The 20,450-nt window shown below is 31.2% G+C and overlaps 1 protein-coding gene and 2 long non-coding RNA genes across 6 annotated transcripts in view; 1 reads left to right on the top strand and 2 right to left on the bottom strand.

Moving 5' to 3' along the window:
- Positions 1 to 6,788: 6,788 nt before the first annotated feature.
- On the bottom strand, positions 6,789 to 11,420 carry LOC132759861 (uncharacterized). 3 transcript variants are annotated; one of them, XR_009629778.1, is made up of 4 exons: positions 11,295 to 11,420; positions 8,287 to 8,431; positions 7,307 to 7,447; positions 6,789 to 6,874 (listed from the first exon to the last, which is right to left on the bottom strand). It is a non-coding gene; the product is annotated as an uncharacterized LOC132759861 (long non-coding RNA). The 3 variants fall into 3 exon arrangements; XR_009629780.1 differs by lacking the exon at positions 11,295 to 11,420 and adding an exon at positions 11,089 to 11,112; XR_009629779.1 differs by lacking the exon at positions 11,295 to 11,420 and adding an exon at positions 10,176 to 10,200.
- Positions 11,421 to 11,486: 66 nt separating this feature from the next.
- On the top strand, positions 11,487 to 16,553 carry LOC132759860 (uncharacterized). The gene is made up of 4 exons (XR_009629777.1): positions 11,487 to 11,535; positions 12,704 to 12,860; positions 13,678 to 13,804; positions 14,326 to 16,553. It is a non-coding gene; the product is annotated as an uncharacterized LOC132759860 (long non-coding RNA).
- Positions 16,554 to 18,545: 1,992 nt separating this feature from the next.
- The window catches only part of LOC132759858 (probable tRNA(His) guanylyltransferase), a 41,696-nt gene continuing 39,791 nt past the window's right edge, over positions 18,546 to 20,450 (bottom strand). For both annotated transcript variants that reach the window (XM_060751718.1, XM_060751719.1), the window contains exon 7: positions 18,546 to 20,422. In XM_060751718.1, coding sequence (XP_060607701.1) covers positions 20,192 to 20,422 — 231 coding nt within the window. In that variant the 3' untranslated portion in view covers positions 18,546 to 20,191. The remainder of the gene's footprint in view (positions 20,423 to 20,450) is intronic.

Raw genomic sequence — 20,450 nt, 5'->3', positions numbered from 1 at the left:
TGTTTGATCTTAGTTGTATTTAACCCTTCACATATAACCCTGCCTAACATAAATATTGTCTGACATATAACATTGCCTAAAATAAACAAAGACTGACTAACATAGCCATGACTGATATATAACCTTGTCTAACATAACCCATGACTGATATATAACCTTGCCTAACAGAGTCAATGACTGACATATAACCTTGCCTAACATAACCCATGACTGGCATATAACATTGCTTAAGATAGAAATTAACCGAAAAATAACCTTGCCTAATATAGGTATTGTCTGACATATAATACTGCCTAACATAGCCCATGACGGACATATAACCTTGCCTAACATAGCTCATAACTGATATACATTGTATAACCTTGCCTAATGTGGCGGCATGCCCGAGTGGTTAACGCTTCGGACTAGTAATCTTATGATCGCTAGCCGCATAGGTTCAAACCCTGACAGGGGCAAGTCGTTGTTTCCTTGAGCAAGAAACTTTACACTCATTGCTCAGTACTGGTTGATTCCAGCAACGGATTCGAAAGTGTGTTTATAAGCTAATAGCTTCCTACGCAATCGAAGTAAAATAAATTCTGTACAAACCAACCTTGCCTAACATAGCTCATAACTGATATATAACCTTGCCTAACATAGCTCATGACTGATATTTAACCTTGACTAACAAAGCTCATGACTGATATATAACCTTGCCTAACATAAATCATGACTGATATATAACCTTGCCTAACATAGCTCAAGGCTGATATATACCATTGCCTACGATAGCTCATGACTGATATATAACATTGCCTAACATAGCTCAAGGCTGATATATCAACTTGCCTAACATAGCTCATGAATGTGATATAACCTTGCCTGAGATAGCTCATGACTGATATATAACCTTGTCTAAGATAGCTCATGACTGATATATAACATTGCCTAAGATAAATCATGACTGATATAACCTTGTCTAAGATAGCCCATGACTGATATATAACATTGCCTAAGATAAATCATGACTGATATATAACATTGCCTAACATAGCCCATCATTGATATCAAACCTTGTTTAAAGTAGCCCATGACTGATATATAACATTGCCTAACATAGCTCAAGGCTGATATATAACCTTGCCTAACATAGCTCATGACAGATTTATAACCTTGCCTAACATAGCCTATGACTGATATATACCATTGACTAACCCAGCTCCTGACTGATATATAACCTTGCCTAACATAGCCCATCATTGATATCTAACCTTGTTTAAAGTAGCCCATGACTGATATATAACCTTGCCTAACATAGCTCATGACAGATTTATAACCTTGCCTTACATAGCCTATGACTGATATATACCATTGACTAACCCAGCCGCTGACTGATATATAACCTTGCCTAACATAGCCCATCATTGATATCTAACCTTGTTTAAAGTAGCCAATGACTGATATATAACCTTGCCTAACATAGCCCATGACTGATATATTTCCTTGTTGAAAATAGCCCATGACTGATATATAACATTGCCTAACATAGCCCATGACTGATATATAACATTGTTTAAAATAACCTACGACTGATATATAACCTTGCCTTTCATTGCCCATCATTGATATATAACCTTGTTCAAAATATCTCATGACTGATATATAACCTTGCCTAACATAGCCCATCATTTATATATAACCTTGTTTAAAATAGCCCATGACTGATATATAACCTTGTTTAAAATAGCCCATGGCTGATATATACCATTGCCTAACATAGGCCATGACTGATATATAACCTTGCCTAACATAGCTGATGACTGATATATAACCTTGCCTAACGTAGTAATGATTATTTTAATAGTCTAACTATCCGTGTTTTCTTTTACAAAATCATCGTCAAAGTTTATTTCATCATAACGCCTGCCACTGATATAGAACTTTATGTAATAGCTGTACTATACTTCGTAGACTGACATTTTCCACAAATCTTAACTATGGTTAGATTCTCGACCAGAGGATTCCTCGTCAGATAAATTAACATTTAAATCCAGGCTTTAGTAAAGATACTTTAACTAAATTACCAGTTGGTTAGTTGGTTTTTAATTCCAAATCTAATAACGGATCCAAATCAAACTGCTTGGTCTTATCCAAGTCATGAAATTTAATATAAGCAATTTCCGTCTTTAACATAGCAATGTTCAACAATCTCATATTTTACATTTCCTAATAAATAGATAATAGATGATAATATATAAAAAATAACACATAGGCATAGGTTTGTGAGTAATAGTAAAACAATTATCTCGAGGAAAATACTGTTACTGTCTGCACCCTCGTGTAACAGTATTTTTTACGAGAGGTGATATTTTTGCTGTTACTCATAAACCTATGTATCATTTAACAAATACTTCATTCATAGAATAAAATCCCTGACCTGCCTAATTCTAATTATCAGATTTGTGGATACAATAAGAATTTCACCACAACATACAAGAGAACATGTCAATGTATGTGTTAAATCTTTTGTTGTTTAAATAAAAGGTCAGAGTTGGGATACTGTTTCTATAGGTTTTATTTTTCAGATTCTATACTGTAAAAAAGTACTGTTACCTATCTAAGTTGAATTAACAGTAAGAATAACTCCCAACTGGCCTATAGGAAATAAACATTACAAAAGTAGTGAGGGGTAATGAAATGAAATGTTCACCCTCTATTTTATAAATCTTATGTTTAATAAAATGTCCCGGTTACTATAACATGCAAAAATTCTCTAAAATCAAAGTCACGCGGTATATCCATATTCAAGCTTTATTGCTTTGAGTCAAATATAAAAAAATAAACGAGGATTATTGATTAGATAGAAGTATGGCAGAAACAGCAAGATACTAGTAGTTGAATTGTAAGTTTAGAGTGAATTATAACTGATATAGAAGTATGGCAGAAACAGCAAGATACTAGTAGTTGAATTGTAAGTTTAGAGTGAATTATAACTGATATAGAAGTATGGCAGAAACAGCAAGATACTTGTAGTTGAATTGTAAGTTTAGAGTGAATTATAACTGATATAGAAGTATGGCAGAAACAGCAAGATACTAGTAGTAGAATTGTAAGTTTAGAGTGAATTATAACTGATATAGCAGTATGGCAGAAACAGCAAGATACTAGTAGTTGAATTGTAAGTTTAGAGTGAATTATAACTGATATAGAAGTATGACAGAAACAGCAAGATACTAGTAGTTGAATTGTAAGTTTAGAGTGAATTATAACTGATATAGAAGTATGGCAGAAACAGCAAGATACTAGTAGTTGAATTGTAAGTTTAGAGTGAATTATAACTGATATAGAAAGTATGGCAGAAACAGCAAGATACTAGTAGTTGAATTGTAAGTTTAGAGTGAATTATAACTGATATAGAAGTATGGGCAGAAACAGCAAGATACTTGTAGTTGAATTGTAAGTTTAGAGTGAATTATAACTGATAAAGAAGTATGGCAGAAACAGCAAGATACTTGTAGTTGAATTGTAAGTTTAGAGTGAATTATAACTGATAAAGAAGTATGGCAGAAACAGCAAGATACTAGTAGTTGAATTGTAAGTTTAGAGTGAATTATAACTGATATAGAAGTATGGCAGAAACAGCAAGATACTTGTAGTTGAATTGTAAGTTTAGAAGTGAATTATAACTGATATAGAAGTATGGCAGAAACAGCAAGATACTAGTAGTTGAATTGTAAGTTTAGAGTGAATTATAACTGATATAGAAGTATGGCAGAAACAGCAAGATACTAGTAGTAGAATTGTAAGTTTAGAGTGAATTATAACTGATATAGAAGTATGGCGGAAACAGCAAGATACTAGTAGTTGAATTGTAAGTTTAGAGTGAATTATAACTGATATAGCAGTATGGCAGAAACAGCAAGATTGTAAGTTTAGAGTGAATTATAACTGATATAGAAGTATGGCAGAAACAGCAAGATACTTGTAGTTGAATTGTAAGTTTAGAGTGAATTATAACTGATATAGCAGTATGACAGCAACAGCAAAATACTAGTAGTAGAATTGTAAGTTTAGAGTGAATTATAACTGATATAGCAGTATGGCAGAAACAGCAAGATACTAGTAGTTGAATTGTAAGTTTAGAGTGAATTATAACTGATATAGAAGTATGGAAGAAACAGCAAGATACTAGTAGTAGAATTGTAAGATTAGAGTGAATTATAACTGATATAGAAGTATGGCAGAAACAGCAAGATACTAGTAGTAGAATTGTAAGTTTAGAGTGAATTATAAGTGATATAGAAGTATGGCAGAAACAGCAAGATAATAGAAGTTGAATTGTAAGTTTAGAGTGAATTATAACTGATTACAATGACAAGATTATTTAGCTAATCTAAGAGACACAATTTTCCCGTTCATATCATATATTTACCTTGCACATTTTCTAGCACATTATGTGTTGATGAAATAGGTTAGAGAACAATTTAAGAAATAGTGTTTTAATCAGTTCATCCTTACCATGTTGTTTTCCTCGTTCTATTTAAAGTTATGCATCACATTATTAACTGAACAAATTATGTTGAATATAATGTTTTTTGTTTATATTTCATCAACATTGGAAGAATAATATTAAAAACACATGTTACTTCATTTAATAAAAGGTTATACTCTATGACAATGATCGCTGCCTTTAAATTGAAAAGAAATAGCTACAAAATAACATGCATTGGGTTTTAGAACATAATGTATAAGGTTCTTCATCACCAACTTGGTGACACAAGTTCTAAAACATCGTCGATTATCGTTGATATTATTGGTGACTCGGTTCTTGATAGTTACTGTCATTATCATCTAAGACTGTATTGCTTTCAAAAACCAGTCTCATCATTACAACCTATGTAATCTCAATTACAATAACTAATAGATAATAATTGTTGTAAATTCATATAAAAAATAAGATATCGGTTTGTGTTTTATAAACAAGATCTTATTATGTCTATTAAGGGTGATGATAATAATGTGATAATACAAAACAAGAAGTATTTTTAAAATATATGTAAGCGGACGTAACAAAATTAGCTATATATGTCAGAACATGTGGTTATTTTAATACAGGATCATTACAGACAAATGGAGCATTAAACATTTGTTTACACTATTTTAAGCTCTTCTTCTTTTCATGTCCTGCACATTTACTATGTTAAAACTGGAAGTACAATTTAAAATAAAAGACATTGATCACTGCCCCAATCTTTGTCTGTTTCAATTACAGTGAACATGACATTAATGTCAACATAAGCGATAATATACTTTATCATTTGTAAATGTGTTGGTTAAGAAAACGACCGTTAATATTGAATGCATAATTTATTTTATAAGAGTAAGGAAGTTGCCATAACCTTCGTAATGTCATTTCACAATTTCTAGATATTTCGTTTCAGAAAACTCCTTTAATTTGTCTTACTTATTTTAGAATGGGGATTCCTAAAAAGCAGTTTGAAATTTTAAAGTGACCAATAATTTTTTAGTTGTATTTAGTTATTGACATAAAGTAAATGTGGAAATAGCAAACGGCCAAATTAAAAGAGAATTATATCAGTGTCTGGGCATTTTAAAAACCACCAGAAAGACCCCCGTCATTTTATCATATCTTATGACATGTAATTGTACATAAATTTAGGTATTTCATAGGATATAGATATAAGATATTTCTTTTTTATTCTTTCTTTGTAAACATCAACTTGACGTAACAACAAAATGTCATTTTATATCTTATAATGGTTTAACATTCTATTTATAACTACAAAGAGAGAAACTGTCAGTCACAAAAACAACAGTTTGTTGTTGTAAAGATAAATCAATCAATTTATTTTGCCTTCAGGAGTGCCTTAAAATTGTTTCTTTTAAAATAATGTTCATCTTAAAGACAGTCTAGCTAATGTTATAACTTTGTCAGAGATAACAAATATCGCGTTCCTCATGTAATGTAAAACGTTTCAAATATAAAGTGCTAAAGTAGAGATTTCACTCATTTTTTTTAATGTTGAAAATGCATTAATATAGGGACGTATTTCAGCATAAGCATGATAGTTTACATTGTACGGTATAACAATACTATTTGAATCGTGTGTCGAATTGTATGTAGTATAGCTTCATCATTTAACCAGAAACTGCTTTAGCTGGATACCTTATATCTTACATACTAAGGGAATAACATAACAACAATAATAGACACATGTACAATAGGTTGAATTATATATCATTCCATGCTTACCAATAATTTGTTGTTTTTTTTATAAATATACAATTATTTTTTGCATTTACCGGTTTATTTTTGTACCTTTTTTCCCAACGCTTCCTGATTAATCTAGATTGTTGTAGACATAAAGTCAAATAAAATAAAATAAATAAATATAGATAAACAAGATACTAACTAGAGGCATCAAGAAAATTTTTAACCCTCACGTGACCTTACTAATCACCATATCACTTAATATTCCATTTTTGAAATAATATCAATATTGTCATTGGAAATGTTTTGTGTTTATGTTGTCAAGATAAACAGGTTCTAAACGAAAGTTTCGTTATTTTTAATGCGATGAACTCCTTAATGTAGGATAAAATCTTAATGTAGGATTAAATCTTACATCAACTTTAATTGATGTATCTCACTTGAACAAAATGCATTAATTTGTATTGTTTATATTTAATTGTACGTAAATCTATCACAAATTTTAACCCATTTAGCAATTAAATAATGACACAAATGATTTAAAGGTTGGTGCTATTATAAAACACAGAACAACATACAGTAATGATGAAAGTTTAATTTGACATGAAAACACAATACATTAATGTTTAATGCAACACTCAAATATGTCCATGCGAGAAATACCTGCAAATAGAAAACAGAGCAATGTACAGTTTTCTGTAGATATGTAAACAGTTTTATCTTCTAGAAATACAAAACGATGATTTATTTTTCTGCTTAAAGAAAAGTAATTATTTTAAGTACAACATTGCTGTTATCAACAAAGTTACACCTCACAGTACAGAAATAAATTCAATATGTACACTGCTAATAAATGCGTCCCCTCTTATACATGTATATACGTGTATTTTAACATCAGATCTCTAAACAAAAGATATATTTGGACAAGTTGTGTTGGTATGTGTGTAGTGTGGTGAATTTCAGGACAAGTAGGAGTGTTAAAAATGCCTAATGAAGGACTACACAAGCTGTACTTAAGATCTGTTTTCATTAAATTTCCACAAAGTCTTGTCAACTAAAATATTTGCACTTTCATTCTACAAGTATGATACTCACAGATGTTGTATCAAGGAGTAGGTACAGGACCCCCGTTTCCTCCATTACTACTCATCGTCATGGTATCACCACCCACGTTGATTCTTACTGCATTATCATCACGATTGTTTAAATATGACACAAGTAATATAACCAATCCCACTGCAAAGAAAGATGACATTAAATATTTATATATATTGTATATAATATTTTGCAGGCTGAACTATCACACTTAAGGTATGAATTTTGACCAAACATTATCTTTGTTAGGTAGGCGCAAATCCTGGACTTGTAAGATTGGTTTATTATTTAAGACATGTTGGACTGGTTTATTATAAGGATTTATAATATGGGTTTACATCTTAGGACGTGTTGGACTGGTTTACTTCTCGATCAGGACTTGATGTGTTTTGATTATAACTGATTTGTTACTCAGTTTATTAGATTTATTCCAATCCGACAAAACATAAAAACAAACCTTCCCAAATCACAATTTACAACAAGTACGTTCTCATTTAAAAACAACGATTGATTCATTTTGACTAAGATATGACATAGCAAAACTAGTAATACGATGTTATTATACATTATAGTGAATTCTGTTGAATGGGTACACAGCTGTCAAACCTATATTGGACGACTTAAAAACGCTTGGCAGCTTGAACGAGTCTAATAAAATCAGTATTGCACTCAACAATGTAAAATGAACTACCAATTTTTGATATTTTGAAGAACTTTACTATTTCGGTACAATGTCGATTTCAATTTTGCCGTGTTGGGCTTTCTTTAGGGATTCTGTATTTATCTATTTTTTGATATGAATTTTTGGACTTAAAAACTGTAAACGAGGCTAGAAGGCGAACACAAAGTTCATTTGGTATAGGAGCGCTGGAACTAAAAACGAGAGTATATCAATAGTGATTTATATCAAGAGGTCACATGGTGCAAACGCTGAAAGTTCATTGGTTACATTGAATAAGCTGTGAAATAATTAAACTTACGTAAGTATCCTCCATACTTTCCAAATATACCAGGAACTTCAACAACGACAGGTTCAAACCCTGGATATGATTGGCACGTCACGTGCATGGCGTATGCCGACATCACCAATATTACGATGTTTAACAATCTCATTTTCGAAGTTTCCTGATGAATAGAATAAATCGTGTCAAGATCATTAATTGTTTGTATAATAATCTTATATTTTTTGTAATAACACAACGTTTTGTCACATGTATATGTATACATGTAATTTGAAAATGTTAAAATTTTTCAAGTATTATTACTATGCCATTTTGCTGACAGAAGTTCCAATATTTGTCATCTTGTCATGTATAATACTTTGTAACGTTGTTCTATTGTTCATGAACCTTAAGTGTTAATATTTGTAAGAAATAGTCCCAAAGGTTTTTAGTAAAATGTAAGATAGACTTAGATATTTAACAAAAATCTGTTCGATTCAAAGTTAAACTGTTTTTTTTTGTTACGTTTTTTTTTTTTAAACTTGTAAGACGTAAAGATATTCCATTCTCTTCATTTGTTATCAATATATGCATGTATTGGTGAGGTGTCTGATAAAGCTGAGGGTGACTGATAAAGCTGAGGGTGATTGATAAAGCTGAGGGTGATTGATAAAGCTGAGGGTGATTGATAAAGCTGAGGGTGATTGATAAAGCTGAGGGTGATTGATGAAGCTTAGGGTGATTGATAAAGCTGAGGGTGATTGATAAGTGAGGGTGATTAATAAGCTTAGGGTGATTGATAAAGCTGAGGGTGATTGATAAAGCTGAGGGTGATTGATAAAGCTGAGGGTGATTGATAAAGCTGAGGGTGATTGATAAAGCTGAGGGTGATTGATGAAGCTTAGGGTGACTGATAAAGCTGAGGGTGATTGATAAAGCTGAGGGTGATTGATAAAGCTGAGGGTGATTGATAAAGCTGAGGGTGATTGATAAAGCTGAGGGTGATTGATGAAAGCTTAGGGTGATTGATAAAGCTGAGGGTGATTGATAAAGCTTAGGGTGATTGATAAAGCTGAGGGTGATTGATAAAGCTGAGGGTGATTGATAAAGCTGAGGGTGATTGATAAAGCTGAGGGTGATTGATAAAGCTGAGGGTGATTGATGAAGCTGAGGGTGATTGATACAGCTGAGGGTGATTGATAAAGCTGAGGGTGATTGATAAAGCTGAGGGTGACTGATAAAGCTGAGGGTGATTGATAAAGCTGAGGGTGATTGTTAAAGCTGAGGGTAATTAATAAAGCTGAGGGTGATTGATAAGGCTTAATTTATCAGGCATACACTTTATCTACATAAATCAATGTAAATGATATGGTAAAATATTCCTCATTCAACATACTACTCAGTATTTGTGACATATTTTTAATTAAGTAATCTTTATTAAAATTTTATGTTTGAGAGGTGATAGACTGATTCATGGTGATCAACATCTTGTAATTGTTCTCTTAACAAACGTAACTGTTTCATTATTACATGTTTTAAAAATTGTTTTTTTTTCTCTCGTTTTATACATATAATAGTCCTTGTGCTTTAAAAAGATATTTGTGTAGTAGATTCTAATATGAATGTGTATGTGAAAGAATACGGACGAGTAATCAGTAGAGACAAATCTTCAACACTTATACAGAAAATTGCTTTGGAGTTGTCTCCCTTTAATTATAAAAACGTATTTTTCTAAGGACTGAGTAGACTACGTGCAATGTGAAGATAATAGAAGTCCATATAAAATGTCTCATGAAAAAAACAAGTGGTTTGCAATGTTGCAATTCTTACACACTGGCAATGTAAATTTCACAAATACTTAGTAGTCTACACTACCATGTAAATAAAATTTAACAATAAAACGCTCTTAATATTATTTTTAAAGGTACCTTAGCTTCAGTATTTCATATGTGACGTTATAACAGTAGTACGTCGATTTTTTACAATTATTGATAAAAGGTGAGTTTAACATTTGAATCGTGCTGTGACGCGGGTTTTTTACTTCCTCTGAAATAAAATCACCAATAGTGACATAAGAGATATAATGAATAGAGGCAGGAGACACGAGTGCTAGTATATATAGATGGTTAATTAAAATGTTGACACTGTCATACCAGTCATATAATCCTGATAATTGTGACCATGTAACTTCACACTAAAGGCTTCAACATATGCAAAACAAATGCACAAACTTTTGCTCAAAAGTTTATTTATATTTTGGGGCGTTGCTTTTAGAAGAAGAAAAGAAACGCTGTGTTAGTTTTGACATGGTGTTTTTATATTTTATATGATGAAGTATACGATAAAATAATTATGTACATTTTTCCCTTTAATACAAATAATGATGTTAAGTATGTATGTAGAATATTTTATGTAGAATACGTGGAACACACGTATGGCGTAAAACACAAATAACCCGAATAAAGGTGTAAAAACGTGATTAAACATTAATCGAAATGCCAGTCCTTCTATTTACCGGCAAAATATATTGAAATGGCTATAAATGTTGTAACATTTAATGCTGAATAAATATTATGTTATGTTATGTTTATGTTATTTACCGGCAAAATACCCTTATCAAATATCAATTAAGTATAAGTACATGTCATAGCATAATTTGTGTGGATGATATTCTATAACTATTTAACGTTACTATTTTCTTAATCTTGTATAAACATTATCAAAAAAACAAAAAACAAAAAAAAACAACAACAAACAAAATAATAAACAATACAGATTTTTCATTTATACTGCATACATATGACAGTTCTCTCAGAGCTTTGATTTGTCTTTTGATACTACCTTACATTCCTCGGTCCATTTATCTCTAAATATAAATACAGAAGTTTTTTTTAACTATTTCAATTGTCGGTCTATATGTTTACAGGTTGAAACTATTCAGAAAACATTTCACATCATAATTGTTACTAAATCTAGTTTGATATCCATATCAAATTGCAATAAATTAAAATGAAAATTAATTGTAAAAAAAAGAGAAAAAAACATACCTATCTAACTCCCTTTGAGAAAGTTTAAGTGAAAGAAAAGTTAACATGAAATCACCATTTTGATCAACTCGTTACATCATTTTACTGTACTACTGTCTGAAATGGCGACACCCGTGTCACGTGATTGACATGTATATCGTAATATATCATTGAATTTTACTTAATGTTTTCCTTTTAAGTTAATAAATTTAATTGAATTGCGTTTAACGTGTCTTTCAAAATCAACAGTCAGCGAAATAAGGTATGTATTTATTTATTAACATGTTTTCTTTTTTCCTTAATCTAGTTAAGCTCATAAAGCTATTAAACTCTTTTTTGACATTTATAATTTGTATTTTCATTTTCATAAAAATAGTGGCCCAAGAGAAAATAGTAATTTCAGTGTTAATTGGAAAAAAAGAAATTATATTTATATTAATTCTCGACATGACCAATTATAATGTTTCTTCTTGTGTAAATTTATCTTATTCAGGATAATTATTAAAGGTCCATTATGCCTCAAAAATGCTTTTAGTTTTATTTCTCAAAGCTCTTTTAATTTTGATGTATTTTTATAGTATCTGAAAAGTTACTCATTGACCAATTACTGGAACCATCTTTTTTTTGCAATAAGTACAGTTTAGTGAACTAGTATTTTGTGTGGAAGTTAAAAGTTAAAATACTACTTTGTTCACGTTTTGCTACTTTTATGACAAATTATTTCACATTTATCGTTACTTTGTTGTGGTAACAAGCATCTAACATTTCGCTAAAACCACTTGAACATTATAAAATTGAAATAAAGAAGTAAAATGTTATTTGTTTCTGGGACATAATGTGCCTCTAAGAAAAAAAGAAGGAAACATACTGTTTCCTATTTTTCTTTTATAAATAGTTCAATAAAGAACGTGACTTCTGTGAAGGGAATTGATTTGGTTGTAAACTCGTTTATTAAAGAGTCTTCATTTTGTATACACTGTGTCTATTTTATAATTCTTTTATGCAACAAATGTCTGTTACAAATGTATTTTCAAATTAGATTATGGTTTTTGTAGAACATTAGGTAATATACGGACTACTATTTTATTAGTTGAATCAATGTAGATAATAATCTAAACTAAATGTGATGTATAGTTTGTTACACTAATGTAAGACGTTTTCAGGAGTTTTTATTTAGACATACACGTATAGGCAATATTTAAACTGCCCAATAGAATTTTATTAAACTTGGCATGTTGTTAGAGTATGAAATAGAAACATTTACATTTTAAGAGAAACAAATTTGGGGGTCATCGTTATCACTCGAACAGTTGTATTTTTGCTTGTATGTCTAAATGAAAACTCCCGAAAACGTCCTCAACATTTAAACAGTTTATTATTATTGTATTATTAAAAAAGATATTTTAATGTTGTTATTTCTATGGTTATAGATGAGGTACAGTGTATTACTAGTGGTGTATATGGTACTAGGTGTTAGTCTGACACTAGGTATGCAGATAAGTTCACGGTACCCACATTACGACTGGGACACAAAACAAGAGAAAGTTATGCCCGTACCGGTTGTTTATAAGAAGGTGGATAGTGTATGTAAGTATATAACACGAAAATAAAAATTGAGCCGGTATACATAAACATGTAGTATGTTTTTTCTCATATCAAGTTTTTTTATTGTTATTAATTATGAGAATTTTTGTATCACATGCGCAGATCCATATTTCTATGTGTAATTTATTGTGTATTACTGTATTTATGTTCATGAAAGATTCTGTATGTATATCAGCTTGTTCAAGATATACTATGCCAATCCTTGAGTCATAGAAATTTATTGAAATCTATGAAATTCTTACTGATTATGTCTAATTTGGATAAAAGAATAAATAAACTATGAATGCCATGGGAAGCTGCGTTCTTTATTACAGGTCAAGTAAAGTTTGTCTTTTCTTTAAAAAAAAAAACTGCAAGTTTTTTTTAATGATAATTTATTCATATTGTGACCACCTATAGTGTGTAGAGTTAGAAACATAACATATCTATTTTGTGTGAAGTCAAAATATGTTTATTTTATATTTATAAGGAGACTGCGTAGCATAGTATTACTTTAACGGAATAGTTTCAAAGATTATTTATTTACAGTATCTCATTTTTTTAAATATAACTTTTCCACAAATAACTATACAAAAGTGTCTTTGTATAAACTTTGTATCAACTTTGTATATATAAATCACAAATTATTTGTTAAAGTTGCATAAATGTACCTACTCAAAACATAGACGCTTTTGAAATTTGTCTTATTTAATTTATTCAATTAGATGATGATAAACTTTTACATTGCCATAAAGTAAACTGGTTTAAAATAAGAAATGATATTGAAACATTAAGTTTATATACTAGAGTTTGTTTTCAGTGCCAGTCTTGCTGTCTCTTGTACTATCACAATTTTTCCGTCGTTCAACATCTCTAACTGACACTGAAACACTGAGAGAGAACGGCATTACCGTGATCACGGAAGATCCATGCTGCTAAATTTACTGGTAGGTACAACATATATAAACAGTAACATATAAAGATTTATTCATGTCTTATCTAGATAGATATAAAATATAATCTGTCTGTTCACACTTTCGCGCATCTAAAGGTTTTTTCTGGAAAGAATGATTGCATTTTTATAAATTGAAAAGTAAATATATTTGTCAAAATATCACAGATAATTTAACAGAACAGAACACACATACTGCGATGACTTGTAGAATTTGATAAAAAAAAAATGATTATTGGTAACTCTAGTCAGTGTGAAGATATAAGATGTTGTTAATTAAAGAAAAAACAACAACAACGACAACAAAAACATGAAGAAGTTTTGTAATCCTGTCATTTTACGTTTCCTGGACAATCATTATGTAGGTGTTTTATCTTTTGTACGTGTAGAATTAACAATTTATTCACGAGAGGAATGCGTATACACGAGATATAACTTTGAACATGTAGGAGTATATCACAAAAAAACATTGTTCCGTCTGCCTTATTAATTAAAATTTTACTTTTCTTCTTTTAGGTCAATTTCAAGGAGAGGATACCGCCTACCGTCATCTAATGATTTCTTCACATCTGAGTTCAGCAGTAGGATCGTTATATCGTATTCACGTTTAAAATCACTAATTATATCGTTACACTGTGACTTTTTTACCTCTGAGATTACTAGGCAAATAGTTATATCGTTATACAATGGCTTTTGTTACCTCTGAGAGCACTAGGCAATCATTATATCGTTATACAATGGCTTTTTTACCTCTGAGATCACTAGACAAATCATTATATCGTTATACAATGGCTTTTTTTTACCTCTGAGATCACTAGACAAATCATTATATCGTTACACTGTGACTTTTTTACCTCTGAGATTACTAGGCAAATCATTATATCGTTATACAATGGCTTTTTTTACCTCTGAGATCACTAGACTAATAATTATATCGTTATATAATGGCTTTTGTTACCTCTGAGATCACTAGGTTAATCATTATATCGTTATACAATGGCTTTTTTTACCTCTGAGATCACTAGGCAAATCATTATATCGTTATACTATGGCTTTTTTTACCTCTGAGATCACTAGACAAATCATTATATCGTTAAACAATGGCTTTTTTAACCTCTGAGTTCACTAAGCAAATTGTTATATCGTTACACAATGGCTTTTTTACCTCTGAGATCACTAGGCAAATCATTATATCGTTATACAATGGGTTTTTTACCTCTGAGATCACTAGGCAAATCATTATATCGTTATACAATGGCTTTTTTTTACCTCTGAGATCATTAGGCAAATCATTATATCGTTATACAATGGCTTTTTTACCTTTGAGATCACTAGGCAAATCATTATATCGTTATACAATGGCTTTTTTTACCTCTGAGATCACTAGACAAATCATTATATCGTTAAACAATGGCTTTTTTTACCTCTGATATCACTAGGCAAATTGTTATATCGTTACACAATGGGTTTTTTACCTCTGAGATCACTAGGCAAATCATTATATCGTTATACAATGGCTTTTTTTACCTCTGAGATCACTAGGCAAATAATTATATCGTTATACAATGGCTTTTTTACCTCTGAGATCACTAGACAAATCATTATATTGTTATACAATGGCTTTTTTTACCTCTGAGATCACTAGGCAAATCATTATATCGTTATACAATGGCTTTTGTTACCTCTGAGAGCACTAGGCAAATCATTATATCGTTATACAATGGCTTTTTTTACCTCTGAGATCACTAGACTAATAATTATATCGTTATATAATGGCTTTTGTTACCTCTGAGATCACTAGGCTAATCATTATATCGTTATACAATGGCTTTTTTACCTTTGAGATCACTAGGCAAATCATTATATCGTTATACAATGGCTTTTTTTACCTCTGAGATCACTAGACAAATCATTATATCGTTAAACAGTGGCTTTTTTACCTCTGATATCACTAGGCAAATTGTTATATCGTTACACAGTGGCTTTTTTACCTCTGAGAACACTAGGCAAATCATTATATCGTTATACAATTGTTTTTTTTACCTCTGAGATCACTAGGCAAATCATTATATCGTTATACAATGGCTTTTTTACCTCTGAGATCACTAGGCAAATCATTATATCGTTATTCAATGGCTTTTTTACCTCTGAGATCACTAGACAAATCATTATATCGTTATACAATGGCTTTTTTACCTCTGAGATCACTAGGCAAATCATTATATCGTTATACAATGGTTTATTTTACCTCTGAGATCACTAGGCAAATCATTATATCGTTAAACAATGGCTTTTTTACCTCTGAGATCTCTAGACAAATCATTATATCGTTATACAATGGCTTTTTTACCTCTGAGATCACTAGGCAAATCATTAAATCGTTATACAATGGCTTTTTTTACCTCTGAGATCACTAGGCAAATCATTATATCGTTATACAATGGCCTTTTTTACCTCTGTGTTCACTAGGCAAATCTTTATATCGTTATACAAGTTTCATCACCTCTGAGATCACTAGATTAATTGTTTCAACTTCTTATCTTCAGCTGTATTACTTTATATGATAAACCAGTTTTACAAGTGCAGTGTTATAGTTAGAACAATGTCTCAATCTCACATGTAAACAAGTCATATGTAAACAAGATAATATTTACAAAAATGCTCTTTACTATTTTAAACTACATTCACATTTGTTTAGACAGGAAATCTCTGACGAAATAAAGTATTAATATTATTCCTAATTATATGCGGGTTGTTTTTTTCTTTCTTCATTAAATCCGTTTTTCTGTTTGTCTCTTAAACAAATTGGACATCCCTTTGGTAACACAAGAAATAAGAATAATCTTTTAATGTTTTTCTCTGTACAAGTCTTACATTATTAATTATTGGTAAATTTTAATTACGGTAAGAAAATTTAGAAATATAGATTGCGAAATATTGCACCAGGATATGTATTGCTTCAAACTGGCAGGCGTCTCGATCAAACTAACGATGTGACTAAATGAGCTGCGTCACGACAAAACCAACGTAATGCGTTTGCAACCAGCATGGATCCAGACCAGCCTGCGCATCCGCGCAGTCTGATCAGGATCCATGCCGTTCGCTTACCAACTCTATTACAAGCAGAGAAACTGATAGCGAACAGCATGGATCCTGATCAGACTGCGCGGATGCGCAGGCTGGTCTGGATCCATGCTGGTCGCAAACGCACTATGTTGGTTTTGTCATGACACGGCTCAAATTGTTAAACTTATTAACTTTGAGCATTATAAAAATCTGCCCATACACGTTAGATGAGTTCCTTTATGTTAGTTAATGCTATTAGACCGATTTTAAACACTACAGTTAATAACCTAGAAAATACAAACATAATATGAATATTTCGGTGCAAAAATTTGCCTCCAAACATAAATCGATGTAAGATAGAGAAAATAAGAATCCCTAAAGAAAGTCCAAAACTGCAAAATTGAAAATGTTACAGGCTCGGTTTGATTGAGCCTGTTCACGGACGGTACTGTAAAGTGCAAACTACCGTCCACGTCCTCTAGCACCCGGCTTCAGTAGAATTCAACATTTAAACATGAAAATGGTGAAATTTGAAATTTTGAACCATCCACAGATGTGTTTATACGGCGGTTACCATGGAACCTTCAATGTGACACAGTAGTGCCATTCCATGAAAAGCGGCATATGGTCCCCAAGTAAAAAAAAAGCGTGTGCCCTAAACGAGAAAACAAATGGATGAAATGAACAAAATAGAATTCCGAAAGTGGATCAGAGGTTATGAAGCCTGCGTATCACAGATATGACGTCAAAAGACAAATTTAAAATGCAGGCAACATATCCTAAGAGTGATAAATCTTGCCTATAAATATAAATCAGTGTTGAATCTTGCTTAGAAACATAAAAGATTCAAACATTAACCCGTGTAGAATCTTGCCTACACACATAAACTGGCGCAAATCCTTGCCTGCACATATATATATATATATATATCAGTATAAAATCCTGTCTGCAAAGAAAGATCAATGTTAAACCTTTCCCTGAATTACTAATCACGACAATCTAACATTAACTCACTTTTACTTTACTTTTAAAGAAAACTTTTTACAATTCTGTCTGATGTCAGCAACACCGAAGACACCGTACTAACTTCCAATAGATAACTTCTGTTATTTCCGGCGTTTGTTGTATATGGAATGGTATACTATGTATTTAATGTCTAATGCGTTGTATAAATGTATAGAAAATTAACATTATTTTTAAAGAAATAAGCAAAATTAATTGATTAATATATCTTTACACCAACAGACATTTATTTTTTGAAAATCGAGTTTCTCATTTTGTATTTTTTTAACCATTATTAAATATTAAACAACATTCCATTATGGTAGTTTTTACAAACACGCCACAGATACTTGTAAATGTTTATGTTTGAAGCACCGAAATATGATTAAAGGCAACATTCTTGAAGGCAAAATTCTACACTAAAAAGTTTAAAGGAAAATTCTTCAACGATGTTTGTATGAAAATTTCTACACACATATATATATATATATATAAACTTTATATACAAATATATACTTGTAGGCAAAATTGTTCAATGCTCGATACTTTTTCAAGTTTATTCACTAAGAAATAAAATAGACTAAATTGTTACAGCATTTATCTCCCATTTACCATTAATGTTCTACATGTGGATCTTGAACTTTATAAATAAAGAATATAACACAAGACACTTTACTGACATTTATTTATAAAATATTGCATGATATAAACATAACATATTGCAATCACATATTTTGATTGAAGTTTTGAGGTTTTAAATCACTGGCATATCTGAAATATAATGCTGTATGTTCTACACAAGTTAACTTACATGATACATGTAAAACTGCCTGGTCATTCTGTAACATTACATGAATGATTTGCATTTTTCCACCGGTAATTATAGGGAATTTTTCCAGCTTCAAGTTTTGCAAAATTTGTTCATCAATTTTAAGAATATTAAGACGAAATAAATGAGTTAGACAACAGTTGACTGCATGAATTTTCAGACTCGACTAGCTCTATACTCGAGTCAATGTTCGATAATGTTAAATGAACAGCAAAATAAATCAACAGATCTAAAAGGAGATAACAAATATACAACTTTCCTTCTGTAGATAGAGATAAACAAAGAGTGATTTTTCCAAATAAATTATTATAAGAAACAAGAGCCTGCCATGTGAAGAGTATTATATGCCTGGAGTATTGCTGTTATAAGATGTACAATGTTGTTTGTTGTTTTGTTTTTCTGTTGGGTTTTACATTGCACCAACACAGAATAGGTCATATGGTAACACAGAATAGGTCATGAGGCATCTTTCAAGCTTTACTGGTGGAGTAAGATCTCAGGTGTGCCCTTCCATGTTTTATTTGAGGCACAAATGGACTCCTATTTAGAACCACCAACGTTCTGTAAGCTAGCTAGATACTTTTCTCACAAAAAACAACCCAAAGACGCTTGGGCAGCTCAAACCTAAAGTGGTGAGAGGCAAGTGGTTTGAAGCCAATGATCTTAAACACTCTGCCACGGACGCTCCATGTACAATGTTAATATGTGACTGTCATACAACCACCAGAACAAGTTATTGACTGGACAAGGATTTTATACAGTATCAATATATGACATTGAGTTACTGACTGGGTCATCTACTGGCCATCAACATCATCTTTAAAAAGTATGGAAACAACACCTAAAAGTTCTTAAATTATCGAGCAGTCATCAATATGGCTAACAGACAGACAGATAGACATACAAGTGCCAAATCAAATTTTGACCATAATTACGTTCAGGCATATAGAAACGTAGCTGCCCAAAGTAATCTAACATGTACAAACCTTAAACAGTTTTAATATCATATCTGACATGTGTAAATCTTACACTATAAACACTACATATTTCATACAATTGACATCATTATATCAGTACTACATAAATGAAATTATTACGGGTCTGACTCAAATCTGTGTCTTATACAATACATCAAGTATATCTTCTGTACAACAAATACACATTATGAACATTTAATATCACAGCCAATTTATAAAACCAATCAATTCAATCCAAACCAACACTGACAACCCAACAATTTGAAAACAATTAAAACTCTCCATTGGTTAATTATGTCTACATGTAGTTGTACTCTGTATATGTCTTGTCATTATTAAATATCTTTTGTTGTTTTAAAGTAAAATGTTGCTGACATTATAAATAGATAGTGTTTTAAATAATTATTAAAATGTTGTTGGGCTTATTGATATTTGAATTGTTGTGTTTCAACAACCATCTTTCATGAAGATTGTGGTATTATAATCTAAAATACTGTTCAATGATTATCTACTTTTTAGATGGATCTAAAACATTTGGATAATCTGTCCAAAATTGTTCCCCAATTAAATCAACATGAAGTCTTTCTATATTAGGTCGCGTTAATTTTCTGCTCATTTGTGGACTTCTCCTGGAGTCTGTTGCACGCCCGTGACCTCGTGCTGTATGACTTCTACTAGTTGATGAACCTGATATGTGAAGCTGTAGTGAGAGGTCAAGGTCACCATTCTCAAGGTCATTCTGTAATTATAATCATCATGTTTTACAC

The sequence above is a fragment of the Ruditapes philippinarum genome, unplaced genomic scaffold (assembly GCF_026571515.1).
Source record: "Ruditapes philippinarum isolate M1 unplaced genomic scaffold, ASM2657151v2 ctg350_1_1_1_1, whole genome shotgun sequence".
NCBI classification, from domain to species: Eukaryota; Metazoa; Mollusca; class Bivalvia; order Venerida; family Veneridae; genus Ruditapes; species Ruditapes philippinarum.
Note: the sequence above shows the minus strand (reverse complement) of the source record. Positions and strands in the feature narration are given on the sequence as shown.